The 20,614-nt window shown below is 66.4% G+C and overlaps 2 protein-coding genes across 2 annotated transcripts; one reads left to right on the plus strand and one right to left on the minus strand.

Moving 5' to 3' along the window:
• Nucleotides 1-857: 857 nt before the first annotated feature.
• Nucleotides 858-10,497, plus strand: DTX1 (deltex E3 ubiquitin ligase 1). Its single transcript, XM_021537347.2, has 9 exons — nucleotides 858-1,219; nucleotides 5,723-6,383; nucleotides 7,846-7,907; nucleotides 8,018-8,179; nucleotides 8,390-8,451; nucleotides 8,543-8,701; nucleotides 9,032-9,193; nucleotides 9,271-9,360; nucleotides 9,881-10,497. Exons 1-9 carry the CDS (start codon nucleotides 961-963, stop codon nucleotides 10,103-10,105), a joined length of 1,842 nt encoding a protein of 613 aa, XP_021393022.1. The 5' UTR covers nucleotides 858-960; the 3' UTR covers nucleotides 10,106-10,497.
• A 1,160-nt stretch (nucleotides 10,498-11,657) lies between these two features.
• RASAL1 (RAS protein activator like 1) lies at nucleotides 11,658-19,240 on the minus strand. Its single transcript, XM_077787295.1, has 19 exons — nucleotides 19,071-19,240; nucleotides 17,811-17,867; nucleotides 17,609-17,722; nucleotides 17,454-17,515; nucleotides 17,244-17,373; nucleotides 16,422-16,503; nucleotides 16,154-16,291; nucleotides 15,851-15,939; nucleotides 15,634-15,751; nucleotides 15,398-15,551; nucleotides 15,177-15,241; nucleotides 14,987-15,099; nucleotides 14,652-14,844; nucleotides 14,414-14,551; nucleotides 13,473-13,605; nucleotides 13,156-13,331; nucleotides 12,385-12,522; nucleotides 11,844-11,979; nucleotides 11,658-11,761 (listed from the first exon to the last, which is right to left on the minus strand). The coding sequence occupies exons 1-19, from the start codon at nucleotides 19,133-19,135 to the stop codon at nucleotides 11,658-11,660; spliced, it is 2,205 nt and encodes a 734-aa protein (XP_077643421.1). The 5' UTR covers nucleotides 19,136-19,240.
• Between the last annotated feature and the right edge of the window lie 1,374 nt (nucleotides 19,241-20,614).

The following is a 20,614-nucleotide window of genomic DNA, read 5'->3' on the forward strand; positions in this document are numbered from 1 at the left end:
CTGCCGCCTGTTCGTGCAGCGATCCCGCCTTCGCGGGCCCCCCACCCGCCGCCGTGGGGCTGGGGGCTGCCGTGGGTGGGAGCGGGGGGAGCGGGGGGCCGGGATCACCCCCAGCCCGATGCCTGCAGTGCAGATCATAAATCAGCGGCGGCTGGAGCGGGATCCAGGGCCCGCGGGCTCCCCGGCACCCAAAGCCCCGGCGCGGGGAGCGATGAGGCTTCCCGGGCTCGTGAGACCCCCGGCAGCCCCCCAGGGCCGTCAGCAGGGTGGCCCGTCCCCCCCCGTCCCCTTTGTCCCCTCTGTCATGCCGGAGGCCGGCAGCCGGCCGGGGTTGGCAGGCAGCCCACGCTGCCAGGGCTGCGGGCACCGCGGCCTCGCTGCCCTCCGGCTCGGCGGGGCGACGGGGACGCTCCCCCAGGTGCCACCCGCCTGGCGGTACCCGCGGTGACCCGCGCTGTGGCCCTGTTTTGCAGGTGACATCCCCCTCACTGGCCACCGGTGACGTGCTGGGCGGCGGGGACAGCCGCGGAGCCAGCGAGGACGTGGGCTGAGCGGCAGGACACGAGGAGGAAGAGGAGGAGTGGGTGTCTGGGGGGACAGCACGGTGGCTTGTGCGTCCCCATCACCGCTCACGACACACCGCCATCCTCCCTCCGACGCAGTCTGCGAGGTCCTGGTGGCTTTTTGGAGCCTGAGCCCTGCCAGCAGCACCGCCGGGAGGAGGAAGAGCCGGGGAAGACGTGCCGGGTGATGGATGGCCCCAGCCCCGCGCGGCGGCCCCGGGGCAGCGGCACCGGGCGGCTCGGGGACCTGGGGCACCTGGCCGGCAGCACCGGCCCCCGCAGAGCCCCGCAGCGCCGGCTCCGCTGAGCTCCGGGGCCCGCAGCCGGACGAGGATTTGGAGGGGCCCCGGGTGACCCCCGCGCCCCCGCGGCGGGGCTGAGCCGCCGTGCCCCGGGCATGGCACGGCAGGGCTCGGGGGCCATGCTGGCCTCGGGGGGCCTGGGGTTCCCCCCGCAAAACGTCGCCCGCGTGGTGGTGTGGGAGTGGCTGAACGAGCACGGGCGCTGGCGGCCCTACTCGGCCGCCGTGTGCCACCACATCGAGAACGTGCTGAAGGAGGACGCCCGTGGCAGCGTGGTGCTGGGACAGGTCGATGTCCAGCTGGCGCCCTACGTCATTGACCTCCAGTCCATGCATCAGTTCCGGCAGGACACGGGTAAGGGGTTGGCATCGAGCCAGGAGCATCCAGCCACCCGCCTGTCCTTCCATCTGTCCGTCCGTCCATGCAGCCATCCACCCACACAGCCTTCACTCCCCCTCTCTCTCCATCCATCCATCCATCCATCCATGCATCCATCCATCATCCATCCATCCATCCATCCATCCATCCATGCATCCATCCATCCATCCATCCATCCATGCATCCATCCATCCATCATCCATCCATCCACCCATCCGTCCTTCCAACCACAGGTACATCCTTCCTCCCTCCCTCTGTCCTTTCATCCTGCCATATTTCCATCCATCCTTCCATCTTTCCCTCCTTCCTTCCATCCCTCCATCCTGCCACCCATCCCTTCATCCCTCCCCTGTCCCTGTGTCTGTCCTTTGATCCATTCATCAATCTGTCACTGCAGGTCTGTTTGTCTGTCATTCCATTCACCATCCATCCATCATCCATCCATCCACCCATCCACCCATCCATCCATCCATCCATCCATCATCCATCATCCATCCACCCATCCATCCATCCATCCATCCATCCATCCATCATCCACCCATCCAACCATCCACCCATCCATCCATCCATCCATCCATCCATCCATCCATCCATCATCCACCCATCCATCCATCCACCCATCCATCCATCCACCCATCCATCCATCCATCCATCCATCCATCCATCCATCCACCCATCCATCCATCCATCCATCCATCCATCCATCCATCCATCCATCCATCCACCCATCCATCCATCCACCCATCCATCCATCCATCCATCCATCCATCCATCCATCCATCCACCCATCCATCCATCCATCCATCCATCCATCCATCCATCCACCCATCCATCCATCCATCCATCCATCCATCCATCCATCCATCCATCATCCATCCATCCATCCATCCATCCATCCATCCATCCATCCACCCATCCATCCATCCATCCATCCATCCATCCATCCATCCATCCATCATCCATCCATCCATCCACCCATCCATCCATCCATCCACCCATCCATCCATCCATCCATCATCCATCCATCATTCATCCATCCATCCATCCATCCATCCATCCATCCATCCATCCATCCATCCGTCTTCCCCTTTCTCCTTATTCAGTGAATCTCTACATATTCATCCATAATTTCCTTCCTTCCTTCCTTCCTTCCTTCCTTCCTTCCTTCCTTCCTTCCTTCCTTCCTTCCTTCCTTCCTTCCTTCCTTCCTTCCTTCCTTCCTTCCTTCCTTCCTTCTCTACTTGTCCATCCCTTCATTCCTGTATCCCTCCATCCCTCTGTCCATCCCTCCCTCCCTCTGTCCATCCATCTCCCCTCCCCTCCCCTCACTCTCCAGGGCTCCATTCCCCCCATGGGCCCCTCCAGGCTCCTCCATCCCTTTCCTTCCCACCCACCTCGGAGCCCATCCCAGAGGGACGTGTCCCCACTCCCTCCATGCCCTGTCCCCTCCGTGGGTGCTGAGCTGTGTCCCATCATCCCGCTGTCCCCTCATCGTCCCCTTCAAGCTGCTCCACGCCCAGGGAAGTGGGGAGGCCCCAGTTTGGGCACTGGGAGCAGTGCTGGGCGCTGGGATGGCTGCAGCTGTGCCGGATGGTGCTGCAGCAGCGCATCCAGGCCACGCATCCTGTGGGAAATCAGGGCTGATCCCACCCTGGGACCAAGCCCAGCCCCATTAAATGTGTCCCCGTCACAGTGTGACCCATTAAACCAGCACGTGCCAGCTGTGCTGTGGGGGATGCACCATTCTGGGTGCGTTCCTGCCCATCCCCGCATCCCTGCCCAGGGCAGGATCCGGTCCAGGCCAGGCAGAGCGGGCAGGGGACGTGCCACACCTCAGGTGACACCCCCTGGACCTGCCTGGGGACACCCCACAGCAGGACCCCCATGGCTGTGGCACCTCCGTCTGGCCACTGATGCCAGCACCCCTAGTCCCCAGTGCTGCCAAATGACCCCGAGTGTGGATGCGGCTCCTGCCGTGGGCTGGGGCTCAGATGGGGACCGGAGCAGGGACGTGCCACCTGCCTCTGCCATCCAGCCTGGCTCGGACTCCAGCCGGTCACGGACTTGGCAAAGGGCAGCTTGGCACCTGCAGCCCTGAGTCAGCGAGGACAGCGGCACGACCCGGAGGGTCCGCGCTGACTCAGAGCTGCGGGAGCCACCGGGACACCCTGGCTGTCCCCATGCCACCTCCTGCCAGCTTTGGCCATGACCCATCCTCTGACAGCAGCTGGCACCACGTGCCATGGCCACCGTGCTGGGTATTCCTTGGGGACCTGTGGGGCCACGAATGGATTTGGGGTGACAAAACGATTCTTGCCAGGATGTCCCTGGGTACCACAGTCCCTGTGCCAGCAGGACTTGGGGACAGGGATGCTGAGAGGGATCTCGTGTCCCCAGGGGTGTCATGGCAGGGGACGTAGCCACTGTCCTCAGCACTGTGGTCCCCGTGTGCCCCATCCCTGTGTCCATCTCTGTCCCTCATCTCTTCCCAGGGGTGAGGCCCGGGGTTTGGAGGCTCTCACATGGCCCGTGGTGCTCGGGGACAAGAGTGTCCCCTGAGCTGAGGGTGCTCCTGGTGCCTGCTGTGACATGGGGACCCAGGGAAGGCTGGCAGGAGGTTGGGGGGCTCGGGGGGCTTGGCCACGCAGTGCCTGGGGACACAGAAACGCAGTGACAAGCAAAACGAGGTGACCCCGTTCCGAGAGCGGGGACACACGGCCCCTCCCCGAGGCCCTGGGGACACCGGCTTGGCCCTGTGGCTCTGGCACGGCTGGCACAGGGGGCAGGGGCTGGGGACAGCCGGTGGCCCCTGGGGACTGGAAGCTGTGTGTGCCAAGGGCAATGGGCTGGCCCTTCATCCTCTGGGGGATGTGGGATGTGAGGGGCATTTAGTGGGATTTGGGATGGGGATTTGGGATTTGGGATGGGGATGTGGGATTTGGGGTGGGGATGTGGGATTTGGGATGGGGATATGGGATTTGGGGTGGGGATTTGGGATTTGGGGTGGGGATGTGGGATTTGGGATGGGGATGTGGGATTTGGGGTGGGGATTTGGGATTTGGGGTGGGGATGTGGGATTTGGGGTGGAGATGTGGGATTTGGACAAGCATGAGCAGCGGGATGGGGGCCATGGGTGCAGGGCTGGGAATGAGGTGGGACACAGGACACGGACGTGAGGGAACGGGGATGGTGGTGGGCAGTGGGGGTGCAGGGTTGGGCAGTGGGGTGGCAGGGGGTGGGCAGGGGGGTGGCAGGGGTGGGCAGTGGGGTGGCAGGGTTGGGCAGTGGGGTGGCAGGGGTGGGCAGGGGGGTGGCAGGGGTGGGCAGTGGGGTGGCAGGGTTGGGCAGGGGGGGTGCAGGGTTGGGCAGGGGGGTTGCAGGGGTGGGCAGTGGGGTTGCAGGGGTGGGCAGTGGGGTGGCAGGGGTGGGCAGTGGGGTGGCAGGGGTGGGCAGTGGGGTTGCAGGGGTGGGCAGTGGGGGTGTAGTTTTGGGCAGTGGGGTTGCAGGGTTGGGCAGTGGGGTGGCAGGGGTGGGCAGTGGGGCGTGGGCGGCCCGGAGCCAGCAGTTTTTGGGGATTTGGGGTGCGGGCAGGGCGCTGCAGCCCCCCCGCTCCCCTCCCGCGGCCCCGGCGGAGCTGCCTCAGCACCGGGCGCAGCTGGGGCCTGGCTCTGCCGCCGGCTGCGGCCGATGATTAATGGCCGTTAATTAGCGCCGTTAATCGAGCTGGGCAAGCGGTGCCGGCCGGGGGATAGACAGGCCCCGAGCCGGGGGGGACGCCAGGAGAGGCTGCGATGCTTCCCCGGCGCGGAGCTCCGCGGGGGCTGCGGGGTCCGGCTCCAGCCCAAACCAGCGGCGAGGGGCCGGGCTTTGGCCGGGGACAATCCCCGGCTGTGTCACCGCCAGAGCCAGCAGCTGTCAGGAAACCTCTCCTGACCGGGAAATGCTTCCCCTGCCCCGGCATGGCCACGGGGAGGGGAGGGTGGGGAAGGGCTTGGACCAGAGGGATGGAAAAAAGCTGGAGAAAGCACAAGGATTTGTTGGATTACGCCCTTTTCTGACCCAGAGATGGGGTAAATGAGAGGTGTTTTTAAAAACTTTTATTCTGTTTTCAGTCTCATGTGAAGGAAGGGTGGGAGAATTGTCTACGAATTTTGAATTCTCACCTTGGAGAATTCTCTACAAATCCATTTCCCACACTGGCCGAGCAGCATCGCCCTTCCCAGGACATGCAGGAGGATGACCCCGAGGGCTGGCAGTCCGAGCCACCGTCACCACTGGCGGGTTGAGGGTTGGATTAATCCCTAGGGAAGCGCTTTTGGGGTGCAGAGGGGACTTTCATGAAGGGGCAGAGCGGCTGCTGCACCCCAAAGCGCCTCTGTACCCCAGTCCCTGCGGGATGCCGGGCTGGAAGCTGGACACGGGGATGGCTGAGGGTGTGGGTCCCCCCACTGGTGTCACCCCGTGTCTCTGTCTCCCCAGGGACCATGCGCCCCGTGCGGAGGAACTTCTACGACCCCTCCTCAGCTCCGGGGAAGGGAATCGTGTGGGAGTGGGAGAACGACAACAACTCCTGGACTCCCTACGACATGGACATCTGCATCACCATCCAGAACGCCTACGAGAAGCAGCACCCCTGGCTGGACCTCTCCTCCCTGGGCTTCTGCTACCTCATCTACTTCAGCAGCATGTCCCAAATGAACCGGCAGACGCAGCGCAAGCGGCGGCTGCGGCGCCGCATGGACCTGGCCTATCCCCTCACCATGGGCTCCATCCCCAAATCCCAGTCCTGGCCGGTGGGCGCCAGCACGGGCACCCCCTGCTCGTGCCCCCAGTGCCTGCTGGTCAACAGCACCCGCGCCGCCTCCAACGCCATCCTGGCGTCCCAGCGCCGCAAACTCTACCCGGGCGCCGTCCGCCAGAGCAGCACCTTCGCCGGGGGAGCGCTGTGGCCGCCGGGGACCGGGACGCCGGCGGCGGCGGCGGGGAGCGCGGCCAAGGGCGAAGGGCTGCGGGTGGCCGGAGCGGGGTTCGGCCCCGGGCAGGGCGTGCCCGGCGCGCCGCTGCCCGGCCTCAACAACCTCAACCGGCCCGGGACGCAGCGCGGGGCTGGACTGGGCGCCAGGGCCGCTGTCCCCCCCGGGTAAGCGGGGTGGGGACAAGCGGGGTGTCACCGAGGCGGAGGGGATGCAGGGGTGGGCGCACAGAGGGGTAAAAGGGGTGACGGGGGTGGCTCGTCCCCTGCTGTCACCTTGCAAGCAGCCCCGGCTCTTGTGGCACTGTGTCACCTCCAGCCCCGGGGTCCCCACCGCGGGTGGCGGGAGGGACACCTGGGTGGTCCTGGCGGTGCTTGGATCCCTGCAGAGGGGATGTGCTGATCCGTGCTGTGCCGTGCCATGCTGTGCCAGGCCGTGCCACGCTATCTGTGCCAGCTGGAGCACAGGGAGTGCCCGGGCCCACGGGAATGGTGTCCCCCAAGGCCGGCATGGGCTGTGTGACCCAGCTCCGGGCCTGATGCCACCGGCAGATCCCGGGGAGGGCACAGCTGAGGGGAGGAGCCACAGCCCCGGTGTCCCTTCTGTGGTGGCGATGATTCACCGGGGGGGTCCAGGTGGGCAAGCAGACCCCTGGCGCTGTGTCCTGGTGGGTGTCCCTGTCCTGGCACCCACATCTCCACGGCCGTACCCCGTGGTGGGTTGGCCCGGTGTCCCCTCGGGGCTGTCAGCACCGGGCTGGGGGGACAGGTGGCTTCTCTGAGCCCCCAGCAGCTCCTGGCACATTTCCTTCCCCTGCTGACATCCTGCTTTCGCTTCTGTGTGCTGGGCTGAGCAGTTCTTGTCCCCGTCCCCATCGCTGTCCCTGTCCTGGCACATGCCTAAGGACAGGTAGGAGGTGGCTGGGCCCCCATCGCTGCCCCGGCCTTGGTGTGGGTAGAGGGGCTTTGGGAATGCAGGAAAACGTCCTCGCGTGGGGCTGAGCGCTGCCGAACTCATCACTGCGACGGCTGGGGCGGGACGGGATTTTGGGATCAGGGAGACCCCAGTGATGCCGCTGGTGGGAGCTGTTCCCAGGCTGCTGGCAGGGTGGCGGTCCCTGGGGAGCACACGAGTGGTGGCATGTCCCCGCGGGGATGTGGGACACGCGTGCCACTGTCGGGATGCCCTGACAAGGCCACCACCCTGGGTTGAGGAGGACGTGATGCCACCAGTGCCATTGAGTGCCCAGAGATGGACAGGTGGCTCTGGGTGACAGTCCCCTGGGATGGGACAGCAGCCCTCCAAGCTGGTGAGGGGACACCTTGCCCTGTGTCCCGTGGGGAGGACAGTGCCTGGGGACAGTGCCAGCAGCCCCCAGGGGACACTGCCGTGTGTCCCGTGGGGAGGACAGTGCCTGGGGACAGTGCCAGCAGCCCCCAGGGGACACTGTCCTGTGTCCCGTGGGGAAGACAGTGCCTGGGGACAGTGCCAGCAGCCCCCAGGGGACACTGCGGACACTGCCCTGTGTCCCGTGGAGATGCTGCTGCTCTGGGGCCATGCCATGCGGGGAGGGGACAGTGCCAGCCCTGCCAGCCCGGCTGAGCCCCTTCCTCTCCCATCTCCGTGCAGGGTCCCAGCGCTCCCGGTCAAGAACCTGAACGGCACCGGCCCCGTCCATCCCGCCCTCGCAGGTAAGCGGGCTCCGGCCAGCGCTGGGTGTCACCGCGGGGTGACACCGCGGGACGCTGCCAGGGGGTGGGAAGGACGGACGGACGGACGGACAGGCGCTCTCCCTGCGCAGGGATGACCGGGATCCTCATGTGCGCCGCCGGGCTGCCCGTGTGCCTGACCCGCGCCCCCAAACCCATCCTGCACCCCCCGCCCGTCAGCAAGAGCGACATCAAACCTGTCCCCGGCGTCAACGGCATCTGCAGGAAAACCAAAAAGAAGCAGCTCAAGAAGAGTAAGGAGCCACCAATGTCCCAGCGGGGTCAGCGACGGGGGGACACACGGAGGGGAAGTGAGAGACCCCCGGGGTTTGCGTGGGGTGATGCCCGTCGCTGCTCTGTGCCACGCGTGTCCCTTCCGTGCTGGCAGGGGGTGGCAGGGTGTCCCCGCCCGGTGACAGGGGGGTTGTGGCACCGCGGGCGGGCTCTGACGGCATTCCCCGCAGGTAAGACCCCCGAGGACGTGGTGCGCCGCTACATCCAGAAGGTGAAGAACCCCCCGGATGAGGTGAGGGGCGGCTCGGGGGGCTCCGGGAGGCTCGGGAATACCCCCGGGGTGACTCCTCGTTCCCCCTGGGTGCTGATCCCGTTGCCGGCAGGATTGCACCATCTGCATGGAGCGGCTGGTCACCTCCTCCGGCTACGAGGGCGTGCTGAGCCCCAGGGGCATCAAGCCGGAGCTGGTGGGCAAGCTGGGCAAGTGCGGGCACATGTACCACCTGCTGTGCCTGCTCGCCATGTACAACAACGGCAACAAGGTCAGGGCACCCCGGGCTGCCCGCGGGGGGGTGCTGGGGGTGCTGGGTGGGTGTGGGGGCTTCTGGCTGGGTGCTGGGGAGTTCTGGAATGTTCCAGGTAGGTGCTGGGTGGGTTGAGTGGGTGTTGGAGTGGGTGTGGGCATTGGATGGGTGATGAGTGGGTGTTGGGTGGGTGCTGGGTGGGGTCCAGGGGTGGGTGTTGGAGAGGGCTGGGGGTTGTTGGGTGTTTGCTGGGGAGTGTTGGGTGGGTGCTGGGTGGGTACTGGGTGTTCGGTGGGTGTTGGGGGGTCCAGGTGGGCGCCACCCCTGAGGCCCCCGCGGTGCCCCCAGGATGGGAGCCTGCAGTGCCCCACCTGTAAGGCCATTTACGGGGAGAAGACGGGCACGCAGCCCCCCGGGAAGATGGAATTCCACCTCATCCCCCACTCCCTCCCGGGATACACCGACTCCAAAACCATCCGGATCGTCTACGACATCCCCACCGGCATCCAGGTGAGGGAGGACCCCTCTGCAGGCTGGTGAGCCCGCCCCGTGTCCCCCACTCACCCCCTGTCCCCACACCCACCCAGGGCCCGGAGCATCCCAATCCCGGGAAGAAATTCACGGCACGAGGCTTCCCACGGCACTGCTACCTGCCCGACAACGAGAAGGGCAGGAAGGTGAGACCCCGACGGGACGGGACGGGACGGGACGGGACGGGACGGGGTGGGATGGGGTGGGGTGGGATGGGATGGGATGGGGTGGGATGGGACGGGACGGGATGGGATGGGGTGGGGTGGGATGGGATGGGATGGGATGGGATGGGATGGGGTGGGATGGGATGGGATGGGGTGGGATGGGATGGGATGGGGTGGGGTGGGATGGGATGGGATGGGACGGGATGGGATGGGACGGGACGGGACGGGACGGGACGGGATGGGATGGGATGGGATGGGATGGGATGGGATGGGGTGGGGTGGGATGGGATGGCATGGGATGGGATGCGGAGGCTGCAGCTGCACTGGGATGGGGTGGGGGTACCACAAGGAAGGGTGGCATCCTGTGGGCACCGTACTGGGGCTGAATGCCAGCCGGGGGGGCTGAGGCTGTGCCGTGCCAGGGGTGCTGGGTGGCTGTGCCGATCCATGCCAGGCTGGGCGGGGCTGCCGGGTGGGCGAGCCATGGCCGTGCCTGCCGCAGGTGCTGAAGCTGCTGATCGTGGCCTGGGACCGGCGGCTCATCTTCACCATCGGCACCTCCAACACCACGGGCGAGTCGGACACGGTGGTGTGGAACGAGATCCACCACAAGACCGAGTTCGGCTCCAACCTGACGGGGCACGGCTACCCCGACCCCAACTACCTGGACAACGTCCTGGCCGAGCTGCTGGCCCAGGGCGTGTCCGAGGCCACCCTGAAGGACTGAGGGCTCTGGGGGCTCAGGGCTCCCCTCGCCCCCGTGGCCCGGCCCGTGCCACCGCCGCCTGCGCCGCTTCACCGCAGCCCCGCCCGGCGGGCTCGTCCCCCGTCCCGGGCCACCCGGTGCCACCCACCGCGTGTCCCCGTGTGCGTCTGTCTGTCGCCCCGTCCCGTCCCGGCTCGCCCCGCTCTCGTGGCGATAGCGTCGTGGTCTTTTTCTACCCGTGGCCTCTTTGCGCGTCTGTGCCACCCGTGCCACCCGTGCCACCCGTGCCGCCCGTGTCACCCGTGTCACCTGTGTCGCCCGCCGCTGCCCCAGGGAGCCGCGCACAGCCGGTGCCATGTACATCTCTGTGTTACAGAATACACCCCGCGCCGGGCTGCTGGCCCCGCGTCCCCTCTGTGGCCCCGCTGGCCGCCCTGCCCCTCCCGGGGTGGGCTGAGGGGGGCAGGCTGGGGGGTGCCGGGGGTCTCGGGGCGGGGAGGGGGCTCTGGGCTGGCTCTGGGGTCTCGTCGCGGTGGGTGAAGGCGTCGTGGGCGATGTCCAGGTCTCGCAGCACCTCCTGCAGCCTGTCCCCAGCGAGCCCCCCTGCGCCCCAGGGTGGGGTCAGTGCTCGGCACCCACCTGTGGCACCCACCCGCGCTCCCCACCCCGTGCCAGTCCCCCTCACCCACCCGCGGGCATTTTCCCCCCACAGCCCCGCATCCATCCCCATCACCCACCCGTGGTGTCCCTCCACTCCCCACACCCGTCCCCTGCCGCTCCCGGTCCCCCGTCCCATCACATCCCACCCCGTGCCCCACGCCCGCCAGCCCCCCCATGTCCCCGTGTCCCCTGTCCGCGCGTGTCTGCTGTCCCCTCGTGGAGGGAGCCAGAGCAGTGCCCTGTGGTGCCCTCAGGGGTCTGCGGGCGCCCCCCGCGTGTGCCAACCCCACCCCCGGGTCCCCATGCCCCCCGTGCCCCGCGGGGCTCCCCATACCTGCCTGGCCCGGGCAGGGGGGCCCGGCCACCGCGCTGCCCACGGGACCCCCGGCCAGCGCTGCCCTGCGGGACACGGACCCTCAGGACACCCCCCTGCCCCCCAGCACCCAAAGGACCCTCTGACCCCCAACTCCCACCGTCCTGGGGGACAGGGACCCTCAGGATACCTCCCCTGCCCTCCAGCACCCAAAGGACCCTGTGACCCCCAGCTCCCACCGTCCTGGGGGACAGGGACCCTCAGGACACTCCCATTCTGCCCTCCAGCACCTAAATGCCCCCTGTGCCATCCTCTGGAGCCCTGGTCGCCCCCACCCTGCAGGAAGGGACCCACAGCAGGGTCCCACCATGCCTGTCAGCACCCAAAGGACCCCGGGACCCCCAACTCCCACTGCCCCTGGGGGCGAGCACCCTCCACATGCTGCCACCCTGCCCACCACCCCCTAAAGGACCCTCAGGCCCCCATATTCACCCTCAAGACCCCCAATCCCCGCCAGCCTGTGGGACAGGGACCCTGAGCAGCTTCCCACCCTGCCCACCAGCACCCACGAGTCCCCCGGGACCCCCGTGTGCCCCGGGCTCACCGCAGGTGCCCGTAGAGGCTCTGCGCTGCCGCCGCGGGGTCCCCGGGCTCGCTCCACTCCCCCAGCGCCACCGCGCCGTGGGTACGGCTGCACCCGGGCACTGCCAACGACAGCAGTGGGGACACGGCGACACCGAAACCCCCCTGGCGGGCACCCCGGGCCCACGGGACCCCCAGTCCTACCGGCACGCGTGGGCTGCAGGCAGCAGGTCCAGCGGCCGGCGCGGAAGGCGCCGGGGTGGCAGGTGGGCAGCATGTCGCGGTTGGCGCTGGTGGCCCGGCGCAGCGCCCACAGCCACTGCCACAGCTCCGGGGCGCTCTGCGGGGACACCAGGGACAGGGACACCCCCCAGGGCACTGCCGGTGCCGGGGAGGAGGAGGAGGAGGGAGGAGGAAGGGGTGGGCACCAGGGCTGGGGGGGGGCAGGAGTGACAGTTTGGTGGCAAAGCTGCGCAGTAGGAAGTGAGGGGAGATGGGGCTGCAGGATACCCCAGTGACCCCAAAACTGCCAGGGTAGGACACCCCAACTTCCCCGGTACACCCAGTTAGCCCCTTGACCTCAGTACTCCCAGTGCTCCCAGTACAGAGGGTGCCTGAGTACAGCTGGATTTGGGACCGTTCCCATTGTCCCGTGGCTGGTGCTGGGGAGGGGGGCGCTCCCAGGGTGCTATAGTGGGGGGTTCCTGGGGTTTTTGGGGTGCTGGGGCAGGGTGGGGTCACCCACCTTGCACTGGAGGTAGGTGGTGTGGAGCTGCCCGGTGCTGTCCTGTGCCAGCACCTGCAGGACGTGGGGGTGCTGGAAGGTGCCCTTGTCCACCTGCTCCACTGCCCGGATCTGCTCCACTGGGATGGAGCCGAGCACCTGCAGACCCCCAAACACCTCCAGATCTGCACCCGTGTCCTTATCCATTACCCATATCCATGGAATACGTGGGGAACCCCAAACACCCCAAAACATCTGCACCCACATCCACATCCTCCACCTGTTCCCCTGGGATGGAGCAGGGTACCTGGATACCCGAAAACACCCCCAAATCTGTACCCGTGTCCATATCCATTACCCATACCCATGGAATACGTGGGGAACCCCAAACACCCCAAAACATCTGCACCCACATTCACATCCTCCACCTGTTCCCCTGGGATAGAGCAGGGTACCTGGATACCCGAAAACACCCCCAAATCTGTACCCGTGTCCATATCCATTACCCATACCCATGGAATACGTGGGGAACCCCAAACACCCCAAAACATCTGCACCCACATCCACATCCTCCACCTGTTCCCCTGGGATGGAGCAGGGTACCTGGATACCCCAAAACTCCCCAAAATCTGTGCCCACACCTGTATCCCCCAACTGCTACACCACCCACGTGCAGGCACAGGGATGCAGCAGCACTCCTGGGGATCCCCAAACAGCCCAAAAAATGTGCCCACGTCCTTCCCCCCACCCCTGGGCACCCAGCACAGGGTGGGGGTCCAAGGCAGCACCCACCTGCCCCTGGGGCACCTTGGCATGGGCCAGGGCCTGGGTGCTGAGCCTGAAGTGCCTCTTCTTGAAGGCGAAGCAGGGCAGCAGTGCCACCCTCCCCTCTGGGCAGGTGTGCAGGGGACCCTCCTTGATGGTGGCCGAGGGCTGGGAGTGTCCCAGTGGCACTGGCACCTCGTCCACTGCGGCCGTGGCAGGGAGGGAGCAGTGTCACCCCAAATGCCACCACCTCCCACAGCCCGAGGGTGCCCCTGGCCACACCAGGGTGATGCCACTGACCCGGCACCAGCGATGTCCCCTCCCTGCCCTGTGTCCCCGCTCACCCACGGTCACCAGGGCGTCCAGGAAGGCCCGGACACGGGTGACACTGGGCAGGAGGACGGCGTTCAGCGGGGCCATCCACGGCTCCTTGCCCTGCCCCAGCTGCAGCCCCAGGTTCCCGATGGTCTGCAGAGCCTGTCCCATGCAGGGGAGGGGACACGCTGCTGTGTCCCTTCTGGTGTGACCCCCCCAGACCCCGAGGGCTTAGGGGTTGGGGTGGGAAACGTGGAGCAGCTGGAGGGGTGATGGGACCCAAATTCTGCCCCTGTGCTGTGCCCAGCTTGTGGTGGCACGGCCTGGGGACGGGCAGGACTGGCCTCAAGCAGCACAGGAAGGAGCCAGCTCATGGTGTGTGGCACAGGGGCAGGAATGGCTCTGTCCTGCTTGGGGTCCCTGTCATTCCCTGGGGTTTCTGTCCCTCCCCAGGGCGTCCTGCCTTTCTGGCCTCCCCATTCCTTGTGGGTTCCCATCACTCTGCAGGGTCCACATCCCTCACAGAATTCTCTGTCCTTTCTGGGGTTTCTCTCTGGAGTCCCAAACCCTCCCTGGGCTCCCCATCCCTCCCCACAATCCTTGTCTCTCCCAGTGGTCCCCATCCCTCTGCAGGTCCTTCACCCACCCCAAGGGTGCCCATTAATCCCCAAGGATCCCCATCCCTCTCCAAGGGTTCCCATCCCTCCCTGGGGTTCCCATCCCTCCTCAAGATCCCCAAGGATCCACATGCCTCCCCAGCACTCCCACCCTCCCTAAGGATGCCCATCCTTCCCCAGGCTCCCTAACTCTCCCCTGTATTCTCATCCCTCCCCAGGTCCTCCACCCTTCCCAGGGCCCTTATCCATTCCCAGGCTTCCTATTCCTCCCCAAGGTTCTCATCCCCTCCCCAAGGTCCCCATCCCTCTCCAAGGTCCCCACCCCTCCCCGGTGTCCCCATGCTGTCCCCCACCTTGGCGAGCAGCAGGAGCGTGCGGCCGGTGCAGGGCTCCGCGTGCTGCTCCCAGAGCCCGAAGAGCTTCGGGGTGAGGACAGCGGGAGCGAAGAAGCGAAGGAAGAGGAACCCACTGATGGAGAAGTACCGGACCTCCTGGATGGGGACAGGGGCAGGGATGGGCACAGGGGCAGCTCAGAGCTTGGGCTGATGGTCCTGGAGCTGCGCAGACCCCCAGCCTCGCCGTGGGCCCCACCTCGTGCTGTGCCAAGGGGAATCGCTCCTCCACCCGCCTGCGGAGCTGCTTGAAGGCCACCCTCATGGGGAGGGGACACTGGTCCGCCGAGCCCACGATGGCATCGACGATGTCCCCGAGGTAGCCCTTCAGCAGCTCCAGGCTGCTCTCCCGCACCTGTGCCTGTGACAGGGATCCCTTGAAGGAGATCCTCCTGTGGGGACACCTCTGGGTCAGGGACACCGGGAACGGGGGCACTGAGCTGCCCAAAAGAGACCCATAGGCTCAGCAGCAATAGGGGACACAGGGACATGCCAGGTGTCCTGTGCCCCTCCCAGACATCCACCTGTGCCCACCTGCCCCAGCTCAGCTCCATCTTGCTGGGGTCCAGCTCCACATATTTCTTCTCCTCAAAGATGCGGTTCACCACCGGCTTCAGGACCTCGTGCAGGTAGGGCAGCCCCACCACCTGCAAGGGGTGGGAAGGCACTGTCCTTGTCCCCACACGCCCTGCTGGGACATGATGGTGTCCCTGCCCATGCTCACCTTCATGAACTGCTCCATGCATTTGGAGGCCAGCGAGTTGGAGCGGAAGAGGGTGTTGGGATCAGCTGGAAGAGCACAGAGGCTGTGGCAAGGTGGGCACAGGATGACATCCCAGCCGTCCCTGGTGTGCCCAACTCCAGGGACATGTGGCATCTTTCCTGCCTCTTCCTTGGTGTCCTCACTCTGGCTTGGGGTTTCTTGGGGTGGCCCTGGGCACTTACTGGTCCTGGCCAGCTCACGGGTGGTGAGGTAGTCCAGGAGGGGCACAGCCAGCCCTTGGCCCAAGAAGATCTTCACCAACTTGGTGGCCACGTCCTGCCGGCTCTCCCCTGAGGTCACCTCCTCCAGGACAGCCAGGGCTGTACCTTCGGGGGACTGTGGGGAGGGCAGGGTGGGCACAGTGGGGCCTCCGCACTGGGGTGGTCACCCCAAAGTTCCCCACAGCCCCAGCACCCACCTGGGCCGGGCAGAGGATGGGCTCGGTGAGGAGCTGGATGAGGGGCTGGTAGTGGTGCAGGGGCAGAACCGTGTCCTCCAGCAGCCTCACTGTCAGCCTCAGGGCACCCAGCTGTCCCCTGCAATGACACAGGGACTCATATGGCTCCTGTGTCCTCTACAGGGGTCACCTCGTGCTGCCCTGGTCACAACCACCTGTCCCCTCTGCCTGCACTCACCTGTGGTCCTCGGTGGTGCTGGGGAAGGGCAGGAGCTGGAACCAGCCCCTGGTGGGGCCTGGGCAGAGGGTGTCCAAGAAGAACTCGACCTGGGGGACAGGGGCAGGGTCTGGATGGGAGGGACACGTGCCAGTCCCCTGTGCTGCACCTCCCTTGGGGGACAGCCCGGGACCTGCAGGGTCTGCATGTGGCACTGCCCCCATCCTGGTGGGTCCTAACCTGAGGTCACCCAGACCCCACACAGGGCGGTGCAGAGGTGCCCCCAGGACCCTGCCCCATTCGGGTGTGCCCCGAGGTCCTCACCCGCCCCAGGAAGTCGTTCTTGCCCACGATGTCCCAGTCCCAAACCTCCACACTGAGCACAGCCTCTCCCAGCTCCCCTTCCGGCAGCTCGAACTCCAGCACCTCATCCCAGCGAGGGAACCGGGTTTTCTTCATCACCTGCGGGGCACCGGGACCGGTGGCCGAGGGGACGAGGTGCCCGAGGGTGCCCAAGTGTGCCCGAGGGTGTCTGAGCCTCCTGGGTCAGTCGGGGAGCGGGTGCCACACCCAGCACCCAGCAGTGACTCACGGCTGTCTCCAACGTGTGCCCGCAGCACGACACCCGGCCAAAGGGGTCCGAGGTGCCCGAGGGGTCCCGGGGGGCCAGGTCCCTGTGGGGACATGGATTGGGGTCAGCAGGGTTTGTCCCCACCATCGCGGTCCCTGCAGCCCCACGTCCCCGCTTTGTGCCAGCTCGCCTGGGCATATGGGGCAGCCGGCAGGGGCCGGGGGTTCTGGGGAGATCGTGTCCCCATTTCCAGGGGAGCCCTTCCTCCCCCAGTCCCTCGTGGGGATGCTGCCGTCCCTCCTGGCTGTCCCCATGGCCACCCTATCCCCATGGCCATCCCGTTGCCTTGGTAGCCGCTTTGGTTGCCATGGCAGCGGGATGCTGCCTCTGCTGCCTGCTCCATCTGGCAGCTCCCTGTGTGTGTCACCGCGTGTGTGTCACCGCGTGTGTGTCCCTGTGCACGCTCACACGCGTGCACACACGTACACACCCAAAATCCAGATGGGCAGCCTGGGCAGTGCCTCAGTTTCCCCAAATTTTGAAGCTAAAGGGCAAAACCACAGTGTGAAAGCAAACCATTCTGCTGGGGACAAGCCCTGGTGCTCCTGTGCCCCTGTCCCCAAGCAGGGATGGCAGCACATTTCCCACTGAGCCCCCACGGCGCCGTCAGACGTGGGTTGGCACCACTGATGTCCCCAGCCTGGTGCACTGAGGATCCTTCCGAGTATGGAAAGGGCAGGACGAACCCCGTGCCACCACTGTCCCCATCCCCTCCTCTCCTCCCTCCCACCAAAAATAAGACCCCGTGCTGGTGGCAGCCCCCCGGATCTGCCAGCCCCCAACCTGGCCTCGATGAGGTGGCAGCGCAGCACCCGCGGGTGGCCCCGCTCGGGAACTCGCAGCTCCAGGTGGATCTCACCCTGCACCTCCTGGTCGGGGTTCACAGGTGCCAGGCTGAGCCAGCTGTCAATGCCTGCCGAGGGGGACAGCGTGGGCACCCCATGGTGCCAGGATGGGTCCCGCTGTCCCCCACCCCACTGTGCCCCCCCTCACCCCGCGGCTCGGCCGAGATCTGCTGGTGGCTGAGCGAGACCTTGCCAATGACATCGTCCTGCCTGTGAGGGAACAGACACAGCAGGACACTGCTGGGGACCTGCCACCCCTCGGGGGGGTCCCCAGTGCCCACCCTGCCCATGTTGTCCCCCTACCCAATGGTGTCTTCATCCAGCACGTAGATGGTGAGGTTGTTGAATCCACGGGGCAGAAGCAGTGTGATTTCCTCACCCCAAAAAGGGTTCAGGCTCTTCCACACCGTGGCTGTCCTGCCGGGATGGCAGAGGTGGCTGTCCCCCCGGGGAGGATCCCCCACTCCTGCGTGTCCCCTCCCCGTGTGGGACAGTGTCCCTGTACCTGGCCACCACCTCGTTGTCCACCTTGACCACGCAGTAGGGATCGCTGGAGCCGGACCTGGGCAGGGGATGGAGGTGCCCAGGGTCAGCCCCCACTTGGGAATCCCCCCATCCTGGGGGGCCTCAAACCCCAACAGAGGCACCAGCCCCGGGGGTGAGGCGATCTGCCCAGTGCCCAGCTGCAGCCTGGCCCTGCAGCTGATACCGGGATGGGGACATCCCCTTTTCCCCTTGAGCTGAGGGACCTGCTGTGGGTCACCCCGAGGCATCGCCACGTGTCCCTGTGCCAGCCACCCGCGGGTACCACTGTCTGCCCAGCAGCACAGCCCAGCCCGAGTCTCTGTGACAGCCCACGGTGCCAGGGTGACACCGGTCTGGCCCTTTCCACTGGAAGAACAGGATGGAGGGATGAGGGACAGATCTAGGGACCATCCACCCGCTCCCTGCAAACCCCTTTCTGCTGGATTATGGCAGCTGGAGCAGCACTGAGCGGTGCCGGCCCTGGGGCGCTGCTGGAGGCCCAAATCTCCAGGAGGTGTTTTCACAAGGATTGGGACTCCGAGATGGATGAGGGAGATGACCCCAGTCTCTGTCCCTGCCACGGGACAGGAAGTGCGAGCAGCTCACCCCGACCCCCTCTGCAGCCCCATGACAGCCCCAAGCTGGGTTTGGGGGCGCTGGGAGCGGCACTGGGCACCCCATCATTGTCCAGATCGACGCTCTGCCCAGACCCCCGCAGTGGGACACCCCCCCGGGGGCGGAACCTGAGGCAGGGACACGGCACCGATCCCGGCTGCCCGGCCCTGGGAGCGGCCGGCGGTGCCAAGTTGGCACATCCGGAGGTGCCCGGGACTGCCAGCTCGGCTGAGACGTGTCCTTGGGGCAGGAGCGGGTGGGGGTCACCCTGCACCCCCCGCTTACCGCCCCGCCCCACCAAAGGGGTGGGGGTGCAGGGGCTGTGCCCCCACAGTGTCACCCCCAAACTTGGTGGGATCCTCTGTGCCCACCCTGATGGGGGGCACGAAAGGGATGCTAAAGGGGTTGGGGGGCTCATCCGCCCCTGGAGGATGCTAAAGGGGGCCTGGCAGTCCCTGCACCCCCCAGACCCCCACTTTGGGGGTAATGGGTACAAGCAGAGATCCCCAAAACTGCACGGAGAGAACACCCAGGGAGGGCAGAGCACCCAGCACCCCCTCCCTGCCACATCTCCCGGCGTGGGTCGGGGGAGATAGGGGGACCCTGAGCCCCCCGAGCCACTCACACGTCCTTGGCGGGCAGGTCCTTCCCCTCCAGCACCCGGCAGCGCAGCGAGGTAGTTTTGGCCATGCCGGCGAACTTCGAACTTCGGGGTGGGCAGCTGGGGGGCTGCGATGGGTGCCCGGGGGTGCCCTGAGCCGCCGCAAAGCGCCGGTGGGGCTGCCAGCACCGTCCTCCTCCTCCTCCTCCTCCTCCGCCGCCGCCGCCGCCGCTTCTCAGCGCGGCTTCTTCCTCTTTCCTCTTCTCGGTTGTTTTTGCTGCCGCTTCGCTCCCACCTGCGCCAGGCTGGCACAGGGAGGAGGGCGAGCGCGGCTTGAGGTGGCACCGTGCCCACCGCGGGGGTCCCATCGCGGGCCAGCGACCAGAGAGCAAAGCCACCCTCCGTCCTCCAGGAGGGAAACTGAGGCACGCCGGCATGGCAGAGCGGTGGCACCTGTGGTGAGGGGCTTCTGTCATGTCAGAGATGAGGGGCACAAGGAGTGCGTGGGTGGGGGGCTCGGTCTGGATCCCAAAGTGACGAAGTAGAGGGGGGAATGGGTGAACACGACTTGGGGATAAGGGGAGGAAGGAGGTGCATGGGACCCCCAGGGGGCCGCCGGGTGACCCCAGCCCTCAGAGGGACACGCTGAGCCCAGCCGGGGGACTCCAGCAGGTCTTGGGGTGTCTGTGGGTGCAGCACCCCAATCCTGCCACTCCCTGCACCCTGAGCCGAGAGGCTGGAGGGCACTGGGGGGCGAGGGGGGACATCCCTGCCCTGGTGAGGCAGAGCGGGGGTTTGGGGGGGCTGCGGGATTCGGGGTGCTGGCCAGCTGCCTCCTGCCGTGACTCACGGCTGGCATTGCCAGGGTGGGCGTCACCCAGGGGGTGCTGGAGGGGCGCAAAGGAGGGGTGCTGCTTCTTGGGGGGCTGATGATGGGGTGCTGCTTCTTGGGGGTATGATGGGCACGGGGTGATCGGGGTGCTGCTAAAGGGGGGGCTCAGTGAGATCCCTGGGGGCTGTGAGGGGGATGAATATGGGGGTGCTGATATTTCAGGGGCTGCTGAATGGGGGGAGTCATCCAGCGAGTGCTGGGTCCCGGGGGTGTCACTGCCGGGGGAGGTTCCCTGTGTGGGTGCGAAAGGGGGAGGTGACACACCCCACACTTGTAGGGGTGTCACTATGAGGGTGCTGGGTCCCCGAGAGGGGGATTACTGCAGGGAGTGTCACCCTGTGGGTCCGGGGGGACTGTCTCTGACAAGGTGTGTCCCCGTGTGGGTCTCGGTGGGCGATGTCTCTGGTGGGGGTGTCACTCTGAAGGGGTCCCCGCGAGGAGGATCACTGCAGAGAGTGTCACCCTGTGGGTCCCGGGGGGCTGTCACTGCCAAGAGGTGTCCTGGGGGGGATGGCACTGGTGGGGGTGTCACTCTGAAGGTGCTGGGTCCCCCAGAGTGGGATCACTGCGGAAAGTGTCACCCTGTGGGTCCTGGGGGGCTGTCACTGCCAGGGGACAGTGTCACCCACTCTGTGTGGGTGCTGTGGGGGGGAATGGCACTGTCACTACCGGGAGC

The sequence above is a fragment of the Lonchura striata genome, chromosome 18 (assembly GCF_046129695.1).
Source record: "Lonchura striata isolate bLonStr1 chromosome 18, bLonStr1.mat, whole genome shotgun sequence".
NCBI lineage: Eukaryota > Metazoa > Chordata > Aves > Passeriformes > Estrildidae > Lonchura > Lonchura striata.